Source organism: Oncorhynchus masou, chromosome 32, assembly GCF_036934945.1.
Source record: "Oncorhynchus masou masou isolate Uvic2021 chromosome 32, UVic_Omas_1.1, whole genome shotgun sequence".
In the NCBI taxonomy this organism is placed as follows: domain Eukaryota; kingdom Metazoa; phylum Chordata; class Actinopteri; order Salmoniformes; family Salmonidae; genus Oncorhynchus; species Oncorhynchus masou.
This window is the reverse complement of record NC_088243.1, coordinates 84,922,740-84,946,241: the sequence shown is the minus strand read 5'-3', so window position 1 is coordinate 84,946,241 and position 23,502 is coordinate 84,922,740. Positions and strand designations below refer to the sequence as shown.

General features: G+C 43.3%; 1 protein-coding gene across 1 annotated transcript in view; it reads right to left on the bottom strand.

Moving 5' to 3' along the window:
* Nucleotides 1-23,502, bottom strand: part of LOC135526724 (gamma-aminobutyric acid receptor subunit beta-2-like) — a 145,743-nt gene that overhangs the window by 4,458 nt on the left and 117,783 nt on the right. The window contains exons 6-9 of the mRNA XM_064955332.1: nucleotides 10,941-11,078; nucleotides 10,550-10,702; nucleotides 1,522-1,766; nucleotides 1,039-1,179 (exon numbers count right to left, since the gene is read on the bottom strand). Of these exons, the coding sequence (XP_064811404.1) occupies nucleotides 1,039-1,179; nucleotides 1,522-1,766; nucleotides 10,550-10,702; nucleotides 10,941-11,078 (677 nt within the window). The remainder of the gene's footprint in view (nucleotides 1-1,038; nucleotides 1,180-1,521; nucleotides 1,767-10,549; nucleotides 10,703-10,940; nucleotides 11,079-23,502) is intronic.

The window sequence follows — 23,502 nt, the reverse complement described above, 5'->3', positions numbered from 1 at the left end:
ATATATATATATATATATATATATATATATATATATATATAAATAAATTCTCATGGCGAAATTATCTTCATTGTCATGTCATAATTTCAGCCAGCATGTGGTTAACATTCTGTCTAGTCAGAACAAGTAAACAAACCAAGTAAACAAACAACGTAAACAAAAGGAAGAAATGTGATAAAAGGTTGAGAGAAACAGTAATAAGGAAATATTGCTAAGATGAAGGAGAGGTTAAGGTTGAAGGTTCAGGGGTCAAAGTTAGGTTTAGGTTAGGAGAGACGCTGTGAGGACTGAGGAAGTGGATCATAAGTTTCTTCATCCCATAGCCTGACTTCAGAATCAAACAAAACATCTCTAAATCAAAAAGATTTTCAACTTAATAGTTGAAAGAAAAAAAAATCAATGATATCTGTTGTTTATACTCTGTTCCAAGGCCACTCAGTTGGCAAAACTCAGAAGGAGAAATAATCTTTTGTCTTTTTCTTCTCTGTAAGGCTGAGTGATAATATGCCACTAACCATCTCATTTCCTTTCAATTGCTTCACTTGTTATTTGGGAGAGTTGTCAATTTACCTCAGATATTCATTTTTCTGTCATACCAACATTAGCTTTGGAATAGTTTGTAATTACAACCAGCATTTCCTGTCCCCCCATTTTATAGGTTTCCCCTCAATTAAAGGTGTATAATATCTTCACTGAGAAGTAGACTCTGTACCAAATGGCACCCTATTCCCTATATTGGCCCTGGTCAAAAGTAATGCACTAAATAGAGAATATGGTGCCATTTGGAACGCAGCTTTCAAACTATGCTTGTAATTTATTCAACCACTACAATGACGTGTTTGTCAGGAAAATGCATGAAGAGCAAATCAAGAGAAAAAAACACAATGGTGGGAAGTGATGATTAAAGTTGCCTTTAAAAATCTATAGAATCAAATTAAAGGAATGCACAAAAATACTACAGTATTTTCCTCTGATCGGGGGGGTTGATTCAGATTGATGACATTTGTTAAAGTTTTGACTTTCAAAACCTTCCAGTACCTTATTTCTTTGCTCGCCTAGTCCTAATGCGGCATCGTCCACAAAGATGGGATCCCACATCGTGTCATACGCGTCAATTTCCCTCTGTTTCATTCTGGCATACAGAGCATCATCTCTCTGAACTACATTTCCCACCATCCACTGCAAGCATACAAAATCAGCACTGTTACCATGGAGAAATCGCAGCTTGCTGTCAGATGTTGTCAAATCCTGGTCTAACTAATAAAGATGTATTTTCATTGAACTGTGGTTGACAGATACACATGGCTACACCAATGGGACATGGAGGTGTAGTTGAGTCCTAGTGCAGAGAGAACCCTAGTAAAGGACATCAAGTCAACAGTTGATCACAGAAGCATCACATAAACCTTGAGAGAAATAATAGCCTGTGTTCTCCTACTGCATCGGACACCACATTACACCATCAACACAACCTCTCTAGAACCATCTGTCCCTACTCCCTTCCTATCCGGAGACACCTACCTTATTGGGGTCGGGTCGGAGTTTCTCGTTGTTGACGACGGCTAGTTTCTCCGCGGCCCTCTTCTGCCTCTGGGGCCCCCGTCCGAAGAAGATGTAGTTGACGAAGGCGTACTCCAGCAGGGCCAGGAAGACGAACACGAAGCAGCCCATCAGGTACATGTCTATGGCCTTGACGTAGGGGATCTTAGGGAGCGTCTCTCTCAGATGGGTGTTGATGGTGGTCATGGTCAACACCGTGGTGATACCTGGAGATCACATTTTACCTTTACAATCACAGCATTCACCAAAAATAATGTCATAAACAAGTCAGCTTTTATAATAGTTATCAAAAAACACTGGAGATCATTGGAAAGAGAATTTAGTCGTAAACAAACAATTAAGAAGATTAATTATCAAACTAGTGTTTTCAACGTTTACTGTCCTCATCTGCTGACCAGAAAATAAACAGTTTTTCATTATTGTTTTTCAATTGTGCTTTCAATCGAATCCAAAAACCCTAAACGTGAAATGGGTGTCAGGTGTGTGTTTTCAAAGGAGATCAGCTGGTTTATATCTGACTCTGTATGTGATAAAGGACCAGAATAATCCTGTGACCTCCTGGTACAGGGTCGGGAAACGGGGTCGGGAAACAGCCAACAGGGATATGAGTAGTAAACAAGTCCATAGAGTGTAGTAGTTTGGCACCCTTACAGACCTAATGAACCCATACGGACAGATGGTTCCTCATTCTACAGACCTAATGAACCCATACAGATGGTTCCTCATTCTACAGACCTAATGAATCCATACAGATGGTTCCTCATTCTACAGACCTAATGAACCCATACAGACAGATGGTTCCTCATTCTACAGACCTAATGAACCCATACAGATGGTTCCTCATTCTACAGACCTAATGAACCCATACAGACAGATGGTTCCTCATTCTACAGACCTAATGAACCCATACAGATGGTTCCTCATTCTACAGACCAAATGAACCCATACAGACAGATGGTTCCTCATTCTACAGACCTAATGAATCCATACAGATGGTTCCTCATTCTACAGACCTAATGAACCCATACAGACAGATGGTTCCTCATTCTACAGACCTAATGAACCCATACAGATGGTTCCTCATTCTACAGACCTAATGAACCCATACAGACAGATGGTTCCTCATTCTACAGACCTAATGAACCCATACAGATGGTTCCTCATTCTACAGACCTAATGAATCCATACAGATGGTTTCTCATTCTACAGACCTAATGAACCCATACAGACAGATGGTTCCTCATTCTACAGACCTAATGAACCCATACAGATGGTTCCTCATTCTACAGACCTAATGAACCCATACAGATGGTTCCTCATTCTACAGACCTAATGAATCCATACAGATGGTTCCTCATTCTACAGACCTAATGAACCCATACAGACAGATGGTTCCTCATTCTACAGATGGTTCCTCATTCTACAGACCTAATGAACCCATACGGACAGATGGTTCCTCATTCTACAGACCTAATGAATCCATACAGATGGTTCCTCATTCTACAGACCTAATGAACCCATACAGACAGATGGTTCCTCATTCTACAGACCTAATGAATCCATACAGATGGTTCCTCATTCTACAGACCTAATGAACCCATACAGACAGATGGTTCCTCATTCTACAGACCTAATGAATCCATACAGACAGATGGTTCCTCATTATACAGACCTAATGAACCCATACAGATGGTTCCTCATTCTACAGACCTAATGAATCCATACAGATGGTTTCTCATTCTACAGACCTAATGAACCCATACAGATGGTTCCTCATTCTACAGACCTAATGAACCCATACAGATGGTTCCTCATTCTACAGACCTAATGAACCCATACAGATGGTTCCTCATTCTACAGACCTAATGAACCCATACAGATGGTTCCTCATTCTACAGACCTAATGAACCCATACAGATGGTTCCTCATTCTACAGACCTAATGAACCCATACAGATGGTTCCTCATTCTACAGACCTAATGAACCCATACAGATGGTTCCTCATTCTACAGACCTAATGAACCCATATGGACAGATGGTTCCTCATTCTACAGACCTAATGAATCCATACAGATGGTTCCTCATTCTACAGACCTAATGAACCCATACAGATGGTTCCTCATTCTACAGACCTAATGAACCCATACAGATGGTTCCTCATTCTACAGACCTAATGAACCCATACAGATGGTTCCTCATTCTACAGACCTAATGAACCCATACAGATGGTTCCTCATTCTACACACCTAATGAATCCATACAGATGGTTTCTCATTCTACAGACCTAATGAACCCATACAGATGGTTCCTCATTCTACAGACCTAATGAACCCATACAGATGGTTCCTCATTCTACAGACCTAATGAATCCATACAGATGGTTCCTCATTCTACAGACCTAATGAATCCATACAGACAGATGGTTCCTCATTATACAGACCTAATGAACCCATACGGACAGATGGTTCCTCATTCTACAGACCTAATGAACCCATACAGATGGTTCCTCATTCTACAGACCTAATGAACCCATATGGACAGATGGTTCCTCATTCTACAGACCTAATGAACCCATACAGATGGTTCCTCATTCTACAGACCTAATGAACCCATACAGATGGTTCCTCATTCTACAGACCTAATGAACCCATACAGATGGTTCCTCATTCTACAGACCTAATGAACCCATATGGACAGATGGTTCCTCATTCTACAGACCTAATGAACCCATACAGATGGTTCCTCATTCTACAGACCTAATGAACCCATACAGATGGTTCCTCATTCTACAGACCTAATGAACCCATACAGACAGATGGTTCCTCATTCTACAGACCTAATGAACCCATACGGACAGATGGTTCCTCATTCTACAGACCTAATGAACCCATATGGACAGATGGTTCCTCATTCTACAGACCTAATGAATCCATACAGACAGATGGTTCCTCATTCTACAGACCTAATGAACCCATATGGACAGATGGTTCCTCATTCTACAGACCTAATGAACCCATACAGATGGTTTCTCATTCTACAGACCTAATGAACCCATACAGATGGTTCCTCATTCTACAGATCTAATGAACCCATATGGACAGATGGTTCCTCATTCTACAGACCTAATGAACCCATACAGATGGTTCCTCATTCTACAGACCTAATGAACCCATACAGATGGTTTCTCATTCTACAGACCTAATGAACCCATACAGATGGTTCCTCATTCTACAGACCTAATGAATCCATACAGACAGATGGTTCCTCATTCTACAGACCTAATGAACCCATACAGATGGTTCCTCATTCTACAGACCTAATGAACCCATACAGATGGTTCCTCATTCTACAGACCTAATGAACCCATATGGACAGATGGTTCCTCATTCTACAGACCTAATGAACCCATACAGATGGTTCCTCATTCTACAGACCTAATGAACCCATACAGATGGTTCCTCATTCTACAGACCTAATGAACCCATACAGACAGATGGTTCCTCATTCTACAGACCTAATGAACCCATACAGATGGTTCCTCATTCTACAGACCTAATGAACCCATACAGATGGTTCCTCATTCTACAGACCTAATGAACCCATACGGACAGATGGTTCCTCATTCCCAAACATCTACATGACACTTCCGCCTAGCTGTGTATGGGCACACGTGTGTGTGTGTATGTTAGTGTGGAGTCTCTATCCAAATTCCAGGGGACCAACCAAAGGGTTCAGGAATCAAATGAAATCAAATCCAAATTTTATTTGTCACATGCGCTGAACAAGTGCAGTATACCGTACGTGTTGAACGATAAGCTGTAGTCAATGAATAGCATTCTCACACAGGTGTTCCTCTTGTCCAGGTGGGAAAGGGCAGTGTGGAGTGCAATAGAGATTGCATCATCTGTGGATCTGTTGGGGCGGTATGCAAATTGGAGTGGGTCTAGTGTATCCGAGAGGATGCTGTTGATGTGAGCCATGATCAGCCTTTCAAAGCACTTCATGGCTACTGACGTGAGTGCTCGTTGGCGGTAATCATTTAAGCAGGTTACCTTTGCTTCCTTGGGCACACGGACTATGGTGGTCTGCTTGAAACATGTTGGTATTACAGACTTGGTCAGGGACAGGTTGAAAATGTCAGTGAAGACACTTGCCTGTTGGTCAGCACATGATCAGAGTACAGTCCAGGTAATCCTTCTGCCACGTGGCCTTGTGAATGCTGACCTGTTTAAAGGTCTTAATCACATCGGCTACGGAGAGCGTGATCACACAGTCGTCCGGAACAGCTGATGCTCTCATGCATGCTTCAGTATTGCTTGCCTCGAAGCGAGCATAGAAGGCATTTAGCTCGTCTGGTAGGCTCGTGTCACTGGGCAGCTCGAGGCTGTGCTTCCCTTTGTAGTCCGTAATAGTTTGCAAGCCCTTCCTCATCCGACGAGCATCGGAGCCGGTGTAGTAGGATTCAATAGTAGTCCTGTATTGACGCTTTGCCTGTTTGATGGTTCGTCAGAGGGCATAGCAGGATTTGTTATAAGCTTCTGGGTTTGAGTCCCGCTAATTGAAAGCGGCAGCTCTACCCTTTAGTTCAGCGTAGATGTTGCCTGTAATCCATGGCTTCTGGTTGAGGTATGACATCATTGAGGCACTTATTGACGAAGCCAGTGACTGATGTGGTGTACTCCTCAATGCCATCGGAAAAATCCTGAAACATATTCCAGTCTGTGATAGCAAAACAGTCCTGTAGCTTAGCATCTGCTTCATAGGACCACTTCAGTATTGACCGAGTCACTGGTCTTTTCCTGCTTTAGGTTTTGCTTGTAAGCAGGAATCTGGAGGATAGAGTTAAGGTCAGATTTGCAAAATGGAGAGTGAGGGAGAGCTTTGTACGTGTCTATGTGTGTGGAGTAAAGTTGGTTTAGAGTTTTTTTCCCTCTGGTTGCACATTTAACATGCTGGTAGAAACTAGGCAAAACGGATTTAAGTTTCCCTGCATTTAAGTCCCCGGCCACTAGGAGCGCTGCCTCTGGATGAGCATTTTCTTGTTTGCTTATGGCCCTATACAGCTCGCTGAGTGTCGTCTTAGTGCCAGCATCGGCTGTGGTGGTAAATACACAGCTACGAAAAATATAGATTTCAACTCTCTTGGTAAATAGTGTGGTCTACAGCTTATCATAAGATACTCTACCTCAGGTGAGGAAAGCCTTGAGACTTCCTTAATATTAGATTTCTTGCACCAGCTGTTATTTACAAATAGACACAGACCACCACAACCTTGTCTTACTGGAGGCAGCTGTACTGTCTTGCCGATGGAGCAAAAACCCAGCCAGCTGTATGTTATCCATGTAGTCATTCAGCCACGACTCAATGAAACATAAAATATCACAGTTTTTAATGTCCCATTGGTAGGATAGTCTTGATAGGAGCTCATCCATTTTGTTATCAAATGATTGCACGTTGACTAATAGGACTGATGGTAGTGGGTGATTACTCAATCGTCGTTGGATCCTTACAAAGGCACCCCGACCTACGTCCCCAACATCTCTGTCTCTTCTTCATGCGAATGACGGGGATTCGGGCCTTGTCCGGTTTCTGAAGTAAATCCATGACTCGTTAAAGGAAATGTTTTGTCCAGTACGAGGTGAGTAATGGCTGTCCTGATATCGGTCATAAGAGATGGTGGCAGAAAAACAATATGTACAAAATAAGTTACAAATATCGGAAAAAAACCCACACACAATAGCACAATTGGTTAGGAGGCCGTAAAATGGCAGACATCTCCTCTGCCGCCATCATATATATATTTCATATATGCGTCTGTAGACATAAGAAGCAGCCCAGTGTGATACCCCCCTTAACACCTTATTCCCTACAAAGCAGTAGTGCACTACTTTTTTTTTACCAGATCCCTATGGTTAGTGCACTATATAGGGAATAGGGTGTCATTTGGGATGTAACCCTGGTATTAGTCACAGCACGATTTGCCTGTGTTTTTAGGCCCAATACACCCATTGTGTTCGATACGTTAGATTTCTGCATTCTCTATCCATTGCGCTTGATACGTTAGATTTCTGCATTATCTATCCATTGTGTTCGATACGTTATATTTCTGCATTATCTATCCATTGTGTTTGATACGTTAGATTTCTGCGTTATTAGACCCAATACACCCATTGTGTTCGATACGTTAGATTTCTGCATTATCTATCCATTGTGTTTGATATGTTAGATTTCTGCATTATTAGACCCAATACACCCATTGTGTTCAATACGTTAGATTTCTTCATTATCTATCCATTGTGTTTGATACGTTAGATTTCTGCATTATCTATCCATTGTGTTCGATACGTTAGATTCCTGCATTATCTATCCATTGTGTTCGATACGTTAGATTCCTGCATTACAGTGCCTTGCGAAAGTATTCGGCCCCTTGAATTTTGCGACCTTTTGCCACATTTCAGGCTTCAAACATAAAGATATAAAACTGTATTTTTTTGTGAAGAATCAACAACAAGTGGGACACAATCATGAAGTGGAACGACATTTATTGGATATTTCAAACTTTTTTAACAAATCAAAAACTGAAAAATTGGGCGTGCAAAATTATTCAGCCCCTTTACTTTCAGTGCAGCAAACTCTCTCCAGAAGTTCAGTGAGGATCTCTGAATGATCCAATGTTGACCTAAATGACTAATGATGATAAATACAATCCACCTGTGTGTAATCAAGTCTCCGTATAAATGCACCTGCACTGTGATAGTCTCAGAGGTCCGTTAAAAGTGTAAGTCGCTCTGGATAAGAGCGTCTGCTAAATGACTTAAATGTAAATGTAAAAGCGCAGAGAGCATCATGAAGAACAAGGAACACACCAGGCAGGTCCGAGATACTGTTGTGAAGAAGTTTAAAGCCGGATTTGGATACAAAAAGATTTCCCAAGCTTGAAACATCCCAAGGAGCACTGTGCAAGCGATAATATTGAAATGGAAGGAGTATCAGACCACTGCAAATCTACCAAGACCTGGCCGTCCCTCTAAACTTTCAGCTCATACAAGGAGAAGACTGATCAGAGATGCAGCCAAGAGGCCCATGATCACTCTGGAGTGAACTGCAGAGATCTACAGCTGAGGTGGGAGACTCTGTCCATAGGACAACAATCAGTCGTATATTGCACAAATCTGGCCTTTTTGGAAGAGTGGCAAGAAGAAAGCCATTTCTGAAAGATATCCATAAAAATTGTCGTTTAAAGTTTGCCACAAGCCACCTGGGAGACACACCAAACATGTGGAAGAAGGTGCTCTGGTCAGATGAAACCAAAATTGAACTTTTTGGCAACAATGCAAAACGTTATGTTTGGCGTAAAAGCAACACAGCTCATCACCATGAACACACCATCCCCACTGTCAAACATGGTGGTGGCAGCATCATGGTTTGGGCCTGCTTTTCTTCAGCAGGGACAGGGAAGATGGTTAAAATTGATGGGAAGATGGATGGAGCCAAATACAGGACCAGTCTGGAAGAAAACCTGATGGAGTCTGCAAAAGACCTGAGACTGGGACGGAGATTTGTCTTCCAACACGACAATGATCCAAAACATAAAGCAAAATCTACAATGGAATGGTTCAAAAATAAACATATCCAGGTGTTAGAATGGCCAAGTCAAAGTCCAGACCTGAATCCAATCGAGAATCTGTGGAAAGAACTGAAAACTGCTGTTCACAAATGCTCTCCATCCAACCTCACTGAGCTCGAGCTGTTTTGCAAGGAGGAATGGGAAAAAATGTAAGTCTCTCGATGTGCAAAACTGATAGAGACATACCCCAAGCTACTTACAGCTGTAATCGCAGCAAAAGGTGGCGCTACAAAGTATTAACTTAAGGGGGCTGAATAATTTTGCACGCCCAATTTTTCAGTTTTTGATTTGTTAAAAAAGTTTGAAATATCCAATAAATGTTGTTCCACTTCATGATTGTGTCCCACTTGTTGTTGATTCTTCACAAAAAAATACAGTTTTATATCTTTATGTTTGAAGCCTGAAATGTGGCAAAAGGTCGTAAAGTTCATGGGGGTCGAATACTTTCGCAAGGCACTGTATCTATCCATTGTGTTTGATACGTTCGATTTCTGCGTTATATAATCTGCATTTGGTCAGATTCATAAGTATGATACGTAACTCTGCCATCCATCGGCCACGCAGTCACACAGCTAACTACGCCTGTCCATGCTGCTTTCCCCACGGCCTCTGATACCATCTACAGCTAGAATTAACAATACACAGGGCTCATGTTCAGGACTGGGCATATGTTCAGGACTGGGCATATGTTCAGGACAGGGCTCATGTTCAGACCAGGGTTCATGTTCAGGACAGGGCTCATGTTCAGGACTGGGCTCATGTTCAGACCAGGGCTCATGTTCAGGACAGGGCTCATGTTCAGTACAGGGCTCATGTTCAGGACAGGGCTCATGTACAGGACAGGGCTCATGTTCAGGACAGGGGTCATGTTCAGGATTGGGCTCATTTTCAGACCAGGGCTCATGTTCAGGACAGGGCTCATGTTCAGGACTGGGCTCATGTTCAGACCAGGGCTCATGTTCAGGACTGGGCTCATGTTCAGGACTGGGCTCATGTTCAGGACTGGGCTCATGTTGAGGCACTCATTAGGACCTTATCCTGGCCAATAACCCTGGTTTCACAAATCATTCACGGTACTAATATAATTGTCATTAGATAGCAATACGATCAAGGTGCAAGGAGTATATGTAAATACTATCGTATCTGGTTTAGGGCAGAATATTAACGCTCCATTTCTTTCTTTTATATGTCACCCATGAACAACAATGCAGATTTTACATGGCATTTCAAAACAATGCGAACACTATGACACCAATGTTTGTAAACATGGCTATATTGTATAAGTTTAATTTTATTGATTGATTGACTGACTGACGGATGAATCTCGACAGCTTCATTGATCGAATCGATGGGCAATCTTACCCAGAGCCACTCTGGCAGCGGAGGCATCATAGTTGATCCAGAAGGAGACCCAAGACAGGATGGTAATCAGGATAGAGGGCATGTAGGTCTGGAGGATGAAGTAGCCGATGTTCCTCTTCAGCTTGAAGCTCAGAGACAGACGTGGGTAAGAACCTGCATGGAGGAAAAAAGACAGAACTTTTTTATTTTATTTCTTATTTTGCTTTATTTAACCAGGTAAACCATTGAGAATACATAGTAGTGTACAATAATGACCTGAAGTGGAGGGAATAAGAACTCTAAAGCATAGTCAGGTAATATACAGAATATAAGTGTATCGACCCCTGAAGATCTACAGTATAACCGTAGATATACATAGGTATAGTGTATCAAAATGGCCGCCACTGTGCACCTGTAGAGAAGACCACGTTCTTGGAGACCAGCTTGTAGTCCACGATGGAGAACTGAGGCAGCTCTATTCTCTCCACCCCAGACACAGCTCCATCTCCCCCTCGCCAGTAGAACTCAATGTCATCAGTGGTGTAGCCATCTGCAGGGGTCAAACACAGGTACTAGAGTTTTAGAATACATGCCAAACTAACCTAGTGGGCCAACATGGGAGCAATGCTCAAATGACTATGGTCAATGTCAAAAGACAGGGACACAAGGCTCTCGCACATGTTGAGATGACATCTGGTTTTCCTCAAAGGTTCTATTCTTGGTCCTGTAATGCTTACTATTTACATCAATTATTTATATTCTGGTTTGTCAAATGCTACTAGAGAACATAATGGTTGGTTTAATAATACATAGAATTAGAGATGGAGATTACAGAGGACTTTCAGGGGACCAAAACCTGTCAGCTAACTGGGTAGATCCTCTGTTTCACCTTCTATTGTGATAACCCTTCTATTGTGATAACTCTTCTATTGTGATAACCCTTCTATTGTGATAACCCTTCTATTGGGATAACCCTTCTATTGTGATAACTCTTCTATTGTGATAACCCTTCTATTGTGATAACCCTTCTATTGTGATAACCCTTCTATTGTGATAACTCTTCTATTGTGATAACTCTTCTGTTGTGATAACTCTTCCATTGTGATAACTCTTCTATTCTGATAACTCTTCTATTGTGATAACTCTTCTATTGTGATAACCCTTCTATTGTGATAACCTTTCTATTGTGATAACTCTTCTATTGTGATAACCCTTCTATTGTGATAACCCTTCTATTGTGATAACCTTTCTATTGTGATAACTCTTCTATTGTGATAACCCTTCTATTGTGATAACCCTTCTATTGCGATAACTCTTCTATTGCGATAACCCTTCTGTTGTGATAACTATTCTATTGTGATAACCCTTCTGTTGTGATAACTTTTCTATTGGGATAACTCTTCTATTGTGATAACTCTTCTATTGTGATAACTCTTCTATTGAGATAACTCTTCTGTTGTGATAACCCTTCTGTTGTGATACCCCTTCTATTGTGATAGCCCTTCTATTGTGATAACCCTTCTATTGTGATAATTCTTCTATTCTGATAACTCTTCTGTTGTGTTAGCCTCACCCTTTGTCATATAGAGCATCATAACACAGGCAGCATGCAGGCGGTGTAGGCATTTCCCCTCTCTCTTTGTCTCCCTCCATATCACTCTCCCTCTCTTTCTACGTCTCCCTCCCTCCATATCTCTCTCCCTCTCTTTCTACATCTCCCTCTCTCCATATCTCTCTTCTCACCCTCTTTCTCAACCCCTCTCTCTCTCTCTCTCTTCTCTCTCTCTTTTTAACCCCTCTCTCTCTCTCTCTCTCTCTCTCTTTCTCTGTTTAACCCCCCCTATCTCTCTCTCTCTCTCTCTCTCTCTCGTCTCTCTCTGTTTAACCCCTCTCTCTCTCTCTCTCTGTTTAACCCCCCCTCTCTCTCTCCCTCTGTTTAACCCCTCTCTCTCTCTCTCTCTCTCTCTCTCTCTCTCGTCTCTCTCTGTTTAACCCCTCTCTCTCTCTCCCTCTCTTTGTTTAACCCCTCTCTCTCTCTCTCTCTCTCTCTCTCTCTCTCTCTGTTTAACCCCTCTCACTCTCTCTCTCTCTCTCTCTCTGTTTAACCCCTCTCACTCTTTCTCTCTCTCCCTCTCTCTCTATCTGTTTAACCCCTCTCACTCTTTCTCTCTCTCCCTCTCTCTCTATCTGTTTAACCCCTCTCTCTCTCCCACTCTCCTTCTCTGTGTACCACTTCCTCTGCTTGCCACTCATAATAAGAGGCAGTGACCTATTTAGACGCAATGAATAATTAAACTCTCAGCCTTTGATTTTCTGAAAAATGAAGACATAATTCCTTCCTCTGCCTCGCTCTGACACAGGATAGATGGATAGATAGGAGTAGTGATAGGATTAATAACACTATAGCTGGTTATTGTAATGGTGTGGCCAGTCAGTCATTGAGTTATCTAATGCTATATGAGACGGGATGGATGAAGAACCAGATACTATAGAAACACTACCACTGTCAAAACACAGCATATCCCACTTCCGACACCAATGCAGCTCGTCATTGTCTTTGGCGTGTCTAGCATTGAGACTTGTAATGCCTACACTGACAGCTAAGGCTCAGATGGTACAGAATAGAAAAACTACCAGTATCAAACTACAACCTAGCCCAAGCCAAAAACATAGTACTGTAGCTAATCCGTGTGTAAAAGCATGCATCACCAACTACAGCCCACTAGTACTATGCAGTAGGATCTGTCTCTCCGGTGTATCCACAGAACTAATGGAACAGCTCAGTATCTCCCCAAATAGCCTATCCCCATCCACCACGCTGCGGGTTCTAATGTGTTGTTGACTTCCGATCAACAGAGTGTGGACAGGGCCGGCCAAGAGACTATGAGGCTGGGGAGGGGAGGACGGCTCGTCGGCCATGTGTGTGTGCGTGTGCATTTGTCGATGTGTATGCTGGGTTTAGGGTTATGAAATATCGTGTGGATGAAGGGCGGGTTGAAATAAAGAGAACGCAATACCTTTAAAAAATCCATAAATGTATAATTCTTCTGCAATTTATATCTATAGGCTACATTTAGATTTTTCTTTCATTATTTTAGGCTATCTGGCATTAGTACCTATGAGTAAGACTTAGGTCCGAACTGTATGAGCCTCCATCCTAATCACCAAATGCTTTTTGGGATCGGGCAGAAAAAGTTAAAGTCGAACCACGGAAACAAAATAGACAATGTCAGAGCTTAATTGATTTAAGAGAAAAGCTGTGAAATGGAGAGTTGAAGATAAAGAGAAGACAGGGCCAGAAAAGTCATGTTTGAGAAAGATTTGGTGAAGTAGTAAAATAGCATGATAGCAGCAACACTACCGGTCAAAAGTTTTAGAACTCATTCAAGGATTTTTCTTTCTTTTTTTTCTATTTTCTACATTGCAGTATAATAGTGAAGACTTCAAAACTATGAAATAACACACATGGATGGAATCATGTAGAAATCAAAAAGTGTTAAACAAATCAAAATATATTTTATATTTGAGATTCTTCAAATAGCCACCCTTTGCCGTGATGACAGCTTTGAACACTCTTGGCATTCTCTCAACCAGCTTCATGAGATAATCACCTGGAATGCATTTCAATTAACAGGTGTGCCTCCTTAAAAGTACATTTATAGAATTTCTTTCCTTATTAATGCATTTGAGCCAATCAGATGTGTTGTGACAAGGTAGAGGGAGTATACAGAAGATAGCCCTATTTGGTAAAAGTCCATGTCCATATTATGTCAAGAACAGCGCACAATGTTTTTTCACCTTTATTTAACCAGGAAGGCCAGTTGAGAACACGTTCTCATTTACAACTGCAACCTGGCCAAGATAAAGCAAAGCAGTGCGACAAAAACAACACAGAGTTACACATGGAGTAAAACAAACATATAGTTACTAATACAATAGAAAAATCTGTATACAGTGTGTGAAAATGAAGTAAGGAGGTAAGACAATAAATAGGCCAATAGTGGCAAAGTAATTACAATTTAGCAATTTACACTGGAGTGACATACAGTTTAGTCAAAGGTTTACATACACTGAGGTTGGAGTCATTAAAACTCGTTTTTCAACCACTCCACAAATGTCTTGTTAACAAACTATAGTTTTGGCAAGTCGGTTAGGACATCTACTTTGTTCATGACACAAGTCATTTTTCCAACAATTGTTTACAGACAGATTATTTCACTTATAATTCACTGTATCACAATTCCAGTGGGTCAGAAGTTTACATACCCCAAGTTGACTGTGCCTTTAAACAGCTTGGAAAATTCCAGAAAATTATGTCATGACTCATCATTTGAGTCAATTGGAGGTGTACCTGTAGATGTATTTCAAGGCCTACCTTCAAATTCACTGCCTCTTTGCTTGACATCATGGGAAAATCAAAAGAATTCAGCAAAGACCTCAGATTTTTTTTTTGTAGACCTCCACAAGTCTGGATCATCCTTGGGAGCATTATCCAAACGCCTGAAGGTACCACGTCCATCTGTACGAACAATAGTGGGCAAGTATGAACACCATGGGACCACGCAGCCGTCATACCGCTCAGGAAGGAGACGCGTTTTGTCTCCTAGAGAGGAATGTACTTGAACGTAAAGTGCAAATCAATCCCAGAACAACAGCAAAGGAACTTGTGAAGATGCTGGAGGAAACAGGTACAAAAGTATCTATATCCACAGTAAAACGATTTCTATATCCTAAAACGACTCCTATATAGTAAAACGAGTCCTATATCGACATAATCTGAAAGGCCGCTCAGCAAGTAAGAAGCCACTGCTCCAAAACCGCCATAAAAAAAGCCAGACTACGGTTTGCAACTGCACATGGGGACAACGATCATACTTTTGGGAGAAATGTCTTCTGGCCTGATGAAACAAAAATAGAACTGTTTGGCTATAATGATCATTGTTATGTTTGGAGGAAAAAGGGGGAGGCTTGCAAGCCGAAGAACACCATCCCAACCGTGAAGCCCGGGGGTGGCAGCATCATGTTGTGGGGGTGCTTTGCTGCAGGAGGGAATGGTGCACTTCACAATATAGATGGCATCATGAGGATGGAAAATTATATGGATATATTGAAGCAACATCTTCAATATAGAAGGCATCAGTCAGGAAGATAAAGCTTGGTCCAAATGGACAGTGACCCCAAGCAGACTTCCACATTTGTGGCAAAATTGCTTAAGGACAACAAAGTGAAGGTATTGCAGTGGCCATCACAAAGCCCTGACCTCAATCCAATAGAACATTTGTGGGCAGGACTGATAAAGCTTGTGTGAGCAAGGAGGCCTACAAACCTGACTCAGTTACACCAGCTCTGTCAGGAGGAATGGGCCATAATTCACCCAACTTATTGTGGGAAGCTTGTGGAAGGCTACATGAAGCGTTTGACCCAAATGAACCAATTTAAAGTTAAATCTACCAAACATGAATCAAGTGTATGTAACCTTCTGACCCACTGGGAATGTGATGAAAGAAATAAAAGCTGAAATAAATCATTCTCTCTACTATTATTCTGACATTTCACATTCTTAAAATAAAGTGGTGATTCTAACTGACCTCAGACAGGGAATTTAGACAGGATTAAATGTTATGATTCAAAATGTCGCCGGAAGAAATGGCAGCAGTTTTACGGGCCAGTACCTCACTGGGACTAAGCTGCCTGCCATCCGGGACCTCTACACCAAGCAGTGTCAGAGGAAGGCCCTAAAAATGGTCAAAGACCCCAGCCACCCCAGTCATAGACTGTTCTTTCTACTACTGCATGGCAAGTGGTACCGGAGTTCCAAGTCTAGGACAAAAAGGCTTCTCAACAGTTTTTACCCCCGAGCCATAAGACTCCTGAACAGGTAATCAAATGGCTACCCGGATTATTTGCATTGTGTTCCCCCCAACATGTATTTTTTACTCTGCTGCTACTCTCTGTTTATCATATATGCATAGTCACTTTAACTATACATTCATGTACATACTACCTCAATCAGCCTGTCTAACCGGGCTGTATGTAGCCTCTTTTTACTGTTGTTTAATTTCTTTACCTACCTTTTGTTCACCTAATACCTTTTTTGCACTATTGGTTAGAGCCTCTAAGTAAGCATTTCACTGTAAGGTCTGTTGTATTCAGCGTACATGACAAATAAACTTTGATTTGATGCAAGGAATTGTGAAAAATGTAGTTTAAAATTGTTAATGTATTTGGCTAAGGTGTAAATGTAATGTAAACTTCCGACTTCAACTGTAGCCTTACTATTAACTCATGCAGAATTAATGCTTGCAGTAAAATGATCCACCAAATGTATGCAAAATGTTGACACGGCAAGGAGTGGAGAAATAGGATTTCTTGCTTTCAGCATCTTGAGAGAATGTGAATTTGAAGTTATAGCACCTCTACGGATGGTCCCTCTTCAGCATCATCAAAGCTCCCGAGTGGCGCCGTGTTCTAAGGCACTGCGTCGCAGTGTAAGAGGTGACACTACAGTCCCTGGTTCAAATCCAGGCTGTATCACATCTGGCCATGATTGGGAGTATCCCATAGGGCGGTGCACGTTTGGCCGGGTTTGGCCGGGTTTGGCCAGGGTAGGCCGGGTTTGGCCGGGGTAAGCCATCATTGTAAATTTGACATCATAGGCCATCGTTAGAATTTGTCCAAAAGTGACTTGCTGAGTTAAATACATTGTTAAAAGCTGATAGTATTTCAACCACATAAAATAATTATGCATCCAAGCCAAAGTGAAATCTTATCAGCAACATGTTGGGTTGTTGAAAACAACAACTGGTCAAACTGATGTCAATCGAAAATCTAAAAAAATCTAAAAATAAATGTGTTATTGCATTCCCCCCCGGTCACTAAACATCTTTCAGCCCCGAAAGAAGCAGAGATGACAGAGAAACCTTTACCGATGTCAATAGATTCAAGCATTCTATCAATTTATATTGACATTATTCTGGTGGGCAGGGGTTTATTTAGTCCTCTAGGGCAACATGTAATGAGAAGCTGCATCTATGTAATTATAGGTAAGTTGACTAACAAATAGCCTACCAAAATGTCAGAAATTATAAGCAGAAACATATCTAAACCAGGCAACAACAAAAAGAATGCTGCACCCCCTGTCAAAAGATATTTATGCCGTCTCTGACTGTAGCCAACAGCAGATGTTCTATATCAGTGGGTTAGGGTCGGGTGGGGCCTCAGATGTTCTATATTAGTGGGTTAGGGTCGGGTGGGGCCTCAGATGTTCTATATCAGTGGGTTAGGGTCGGGTGGGGCCTCAGATGTTCTATATTAGTGGGTTAGGGTCGGGTGGGGCCTCAGATGTTCTATATTAGTGGGTTAGGGTCGGGTGTGGGCCTCATATGTTCTATATTAGTGGGTTAGGGTCGGGTGGGGCCTATGATGTTCTATATTAGTGGGTTAGGGTCGGGTGGGGCCTATGATGTTCTATATCAGTGGGTTAGGGTCGGGTGTGGGCCTCATATGTTCTATATTAGTGGGTTAGGGTCGGGTGTGGGCCACATATGTTCTATATTAGTGGGTTAGGGTCGGGTGGGGCCTATGATGTTCTATATTAGTGGGTTAGGGTCAGGTGTGGCCTCAGATGTTCTATATTAGTGGGTTAGGGTCGGGTGGGGCCTCAGATGTTCTTTATTAGTGGGTTAGGGTCGGGTGTGGGCCTCATATGTTCTATATTAGTGGGTTAGGGTCGGGTGGGGCCTATGATGTTCTATATTAGTGGGTTAGGGTCGGGTGGGGCCTCAGATGTTCTATATTAGTGGGTTAGGGTTGGGTGTGGGCCTCATATGTTCTATATTAGTGGGTTAGGGTCGGGTGGGGCCTATGATGTTCTATATTAGTGGGTTAGGGTCGGGTGGGGCCTATGATGTTCTATATCAGTGGGTTAGGGTCGGGTGTGGGCCTCATATGTTCTATATTAGTGGGTTAGGGTCGGGTGTGGGCCTCATATGTTCTATATTAGTGGGTTAGGGTCGGGTGGGGCCTATGATGTTCTATATTAGTGGGTTAGGGTCGGGTGGGGCCTCAGATGTTCTATATTAGTGGGTTAGGGTCGGGTGTGGGCCTCATATGTTCTATATTAGTGGGTTAGGGTCGGGTGGGGCCTATGATGTTCTATATTAGTGGGTTAGGGTCGGGTGGGGCCTATGATGTTCTATATCAGTGGGTTAGGGTCGGGTGTGGGCCTCATATGTTCTATATTAGTGGGTTAGGGTCGGGTGGGGCCTATGATGTTCTATATTAGTGGGTTAGGGTCGGGTTTGGGCCTCAGATGTTCTATATCAGTGGATTAGGGTCGGGTGTGGGCCTCATATGTTCTATATTAGTGGGTTAGGGTCGGGTGTGGGCCTCAGATGTTCTATATCAGTGGGTTAGGGTCGGGTGTGGGCCTCATATGTTCTATATTAGTGGGTTAGGGTCGGGTGTGGGCCTCAGATGTTCTATATCAGTGGGTTAGGGTCGGGTGTGGGCCTCATATGTTTTATATTAGTGGGTTAGGGTCGGGTGGGGCCTCAGATGTTCTATATTAGTGTGTTAGGGTCGGGTGTGGGCCTCAGATGTTCTATATCAGTGGGTTAGGGTCGGGTGTGGGCCTCATATGTTCTATATTAGTGGGTTAGGGTCGGGTGTGGGCCTCATATGTTCTTTATTAGTGGGTTAGGGTCGGGTGTGGGCCTCAGATGTTCTATATCAGTGGGTTAGGGTCGGGTGTGGGCCTCATATGTTCTATATTAGTGGGTTAGGGTCGGGTGGGGCCTCAGATGTTCTATATTAGTGTGTTAGGGTTGGGTGTGGGCCTCAGATGTTCTATATTAGTGGGTTAGGGTCGGGTGGGGCCTCAGATGTTCTTTATTAGTGGGTTAGGGTCGGGTGGGGCCTCAGATGTTCTTTATTAGTGGGTTAGGGTCGGGTGTGGGCCTCAGATGTTCTATATTAGTGGGTTAGGGTCGGGTGGGGCCTCAGATGTTCTTTATTAGTGGGTTAGGGTCGGGTGGGGCCTCAGATGTTCTTTATTAGTGGGTTAGGGTCGGGTGGGGCCTATGATGTTCTATATTAGTGGGTTAGGGTCGGGTGGGGCCTCAGATGTTCTATATTAGTGGGTTAGGGTCGGGTGGGGCCTCAGATGTTCTATATCAGTGGGTTAGGGTCAGGTGTGGCCTCAGATGTTCTATATCAGTGGGTTAGGGTCGGGTGGGGCCTCAGATGTTCTACATTAGTGGGTTAGGGTCGGGTGGGGCCTCAGATGTTCTATATTAGTGGGTTAGGGTCGGGTGGGGCCTCATATGTTCTGTATTAGTGGGCTAGGGTCGGGTGGGGCCTCAGATGTTCTATATCAGTGGGTTAGGGTCGGGTGGGGCCTCAGATGTTCTATATCAGTGGGTTAGGGTCGGGTGGGGCCTCAGATGTTCTATATTAGTGGGTTAGGGTCGGGTGGGGCCCTATGATTATCTATATTAGTGGGTTAGGGTCGGGTGTGGGCCTCAGATGTTCTACATTAGTGGGTTAGGGTCGGGTGGGGCCTCAGATGTTCTATATTAGTGGGTTAGGGTCGGGTGGGGCCTCAGATGTTCTATATTAGTGGGTTAGGGTCGGGTGTGGGCCTCAGATTTTCACTTTATCATATATAGTCTGGCTGGTTGTGGGTGGGTGCAGTTGACCAAACAGCTGACCCGCGCATCACTACTGTGTGTGCGTGCTTGCCTTGTGTGTGTGTGTATGTAGATGTGTGTGTATGTGCATGTGTGTAGCTGGTCAGAAAAGGGCAGATAGAGCCCGAGGCGGGGGGGGAGAGAGAGAAGGTTCTGGTTGGTTACTCAGTTTGAATCAGATCTATTAGTTCTGGCCCATTGTCCTCTATCTTCAACACTGCTCCTTCTCGGACAGACGTCTGTCAACCAATCACATCACTGGGCTTGTCCGTCCGTCCAGGGAGGTGGTTGTTATGTTATGTGAGTCCAGGGAGAGAGAGAGAGAGAGAGAGAGAGAGAGAGAGTTTGAAATAGAGAGTTTGAGAGAGAGTGAGAGAGAGAGAGAGAGAAAGAGAGAGAGAGAGAGAGAGAGAGAGAGAGAGAGAGAGAGAGAGAGAATGCATGTTCATTTGTTTGTGTGTGTTTGTGTAAAATCTAGAGTTGTGTGTGTTTTGTATGTGTATATAAGGTATTCAAAGGGGGTAGTAGATGAATACATCGATAACTACACAATCTGTAGCCAGCCAGACAGTACTATCATCTATCATGATGAGATCTGTAACGAGCCAGACAGTACTATCATCTACCATGATGAGATCTGTAGCCAGCCAGACAGTACTACCATCTACCATGATGAGATCTGTAGCCAGCCAGACAGTACTATCATCTACCATGGGATCTGTAGCCAGCCAGACAGTACTATCATCTACCATGATGAGATTTGTAACCAGCCAGACAGTACTATCATCTACCATGGGATCTGTAACCAGCCAGACAGTACTATCACCTACCATGGGATCTGTAACCAGCCAGACAGTACTATCACCTACCATGGGATCTGTAACCAGCCAGACAGTACTACCATCTACCATGGGATCTGTAACCAGCCAGACAGTACTACCATCTGCCATGGGATCTGTATCCAGCCAGACAGTACTACCATCTACCATGGGATCTGTAGCCAGCCAGACAGTACTACCATCTACCATGATGAGATCTGTAACCAGCCAGACAGTACTATCATCTACCATGGGATCTGTAACCAGCCAGACAGTACTATCACCTACCATGGGATCTGTAACCAGCCAGACAGTACTATCACCTACCATGGGATCTGTAACCAGCCAGACAGTACTATCATCTACCATGGGATCTGTAGCCAGTCAGACAGTACTACCATCTACCATGGGATCTGTAACCAGCCAGACAGTACTACCATCTACCGGGATTTGTTGCCACCTAGACAGTATTATCATCTACCATGGGATCTGTAACCAGCCAGACAGTCCCAACATAAACCATGGGATCTTTAGTTCTGAGAGTTATGTCTGGGTTCTGTAGTTCTGAGTTATGTCTGGGATCTGTAGTTCTGAGAATTATGTCTGGGTTCTGTAGTTCTGAGAGTTAATTCTGGGCTCTGTAGTTCTGAGAATTATGTCTGGGTTCTGTAGTTCTGAGAGTTAATTCTGGGCTCTGTAGTTCTGAGAGTTATGTCTGGGTTCTGTAGTGCTGAGAGTTATGTCTGGGATCTGTAGTTCTGAGAGTTAAGTCTGGGTTCTGTTGGTCTGAGAGTTATGTCTGGGCTCTGTTGTTCTGAGAGTTATGTCTGGGTTCTGTAGTGTTGAGAGTTATGTCTGGGATCTGTAGTTCTGAGAGTTAAGTCTGGGTTCTGTTGGTCTGAGAGTTATGTCTGGGCTCTGTAGTTCTGAGAGTTATGTCTGGGTTCTGTAGTGTTGAGAGTTATGTCTGCGATCTGTAGTTCTGAGAGTTAAGTCTGGGTTCTGTAGTTCTGAGAGTTAAGTCTGGGTTCTGTTGGTCTGAGAGTTATGTCTGGGATCTGTAGTTCTGAGAGTTATGTCTGTTAAAAAATGCATCAAGTTTATCAAGAGAAGTGAGAGTTCTCTGTGGCTCATTAGTGTGAATGTAATAGCATGCTCTGGCACAGAGTGATTCACACGTTAAAACCAGAACTAGAAAATCAGATACTGGGCTGTTACTGTCGGCTGATCAAAACTACACTCAAGCCCTGTGTGTGTGTGAGCTGTGTGTGTGTGAGAAAGAGAGAGAAAAAAGTATGCGATAGATATATACAAAGGCTGGTAGAAAAAAGAGGGTGGAAGAGCAGGGCAAAGAAAAGAGATGAGAGAGATTTAAAGAGGGAGAGTGGTACAGAAACAGATGAGGAAATAGAGGACTGTGTAGGAGAGAGAGAGATCAGGAAAGGGAGAAAGAAATAGTGGAGAGAAAGAGAAATAGAGAGACAGAAAGAGAGACAGAGAGACAGAGAGAGAGACAGAGACAGATACAGAGAGATAGAGACAGATACAGAGAGAGAGAGAGACAGAGACAAAGAGATAGACAGAGGGTGCATTGGCAAGTGCATTGGCGATGTCGTACCCACAGCAACTATTAAAACATTCCAAAAACCAGTGGATTGATGTCAGCATTCGCCCGAAACTGAAAGCACAAACCACTGTTTTAACCAGGGCAAGGTGACCGGAAACATGACCGAATACAAACAGTGTAGCTTTTACCTCCGCAAGGCTATCAAACAAGCTAAGTGTCAGTATAGAGACAAAGTAGAGTCGCAATTCAACAGCTCAGACACAAGAGGTATGTGGCAGGGTCTACAGTCAATCACGGATTAAAAAAAGAAAACCAGCCCCGTCGCGGACCAGGATGTCTTGCTCCCAGACAGACAAAACATCTTCTTTGCTCGCTTTGAGGACAATACAGTGCATTTAAACGTGTCAACCCTCGCAAGGCTGCAGGCCTAGACAGCATCCCCAGCCGTGTCCCCAGCACATGGCCCTAACCCATTTGGACAGGAGGAATACCTATGTGAGATTGCTATTCATCGACTACAGCTCAGCATTTAACACCATAGTACCCTCCAAACTCGTCATTAAGCTCGAGACCCTGGGTCTCGACCCCGCCCTGTGCAACTGGGTTCCTGACGGGCCGCCCCCAGGTGGTGAGGGTAGGTAACAACATCTCCACCCTGCTGATCCTCAACACTGGGGCCCCACAAGGGTGCGTTCTGAGCCCTCTCCTGTACTCCCTGTTCACCCACGACGGCGTGGCCATGCACGCCCCCAACTCAATCATCAAGTTTGCAGACGACACTACAGTGGTAGGCTTGATTACCAACAATGACGAGACGATCTACAGGGAGGAGGTGAGGGCCCTCGAAGTGTGGTGTCATGAAAATAACCTAACACTCAACGTCAACAAAACAAAGGAGAT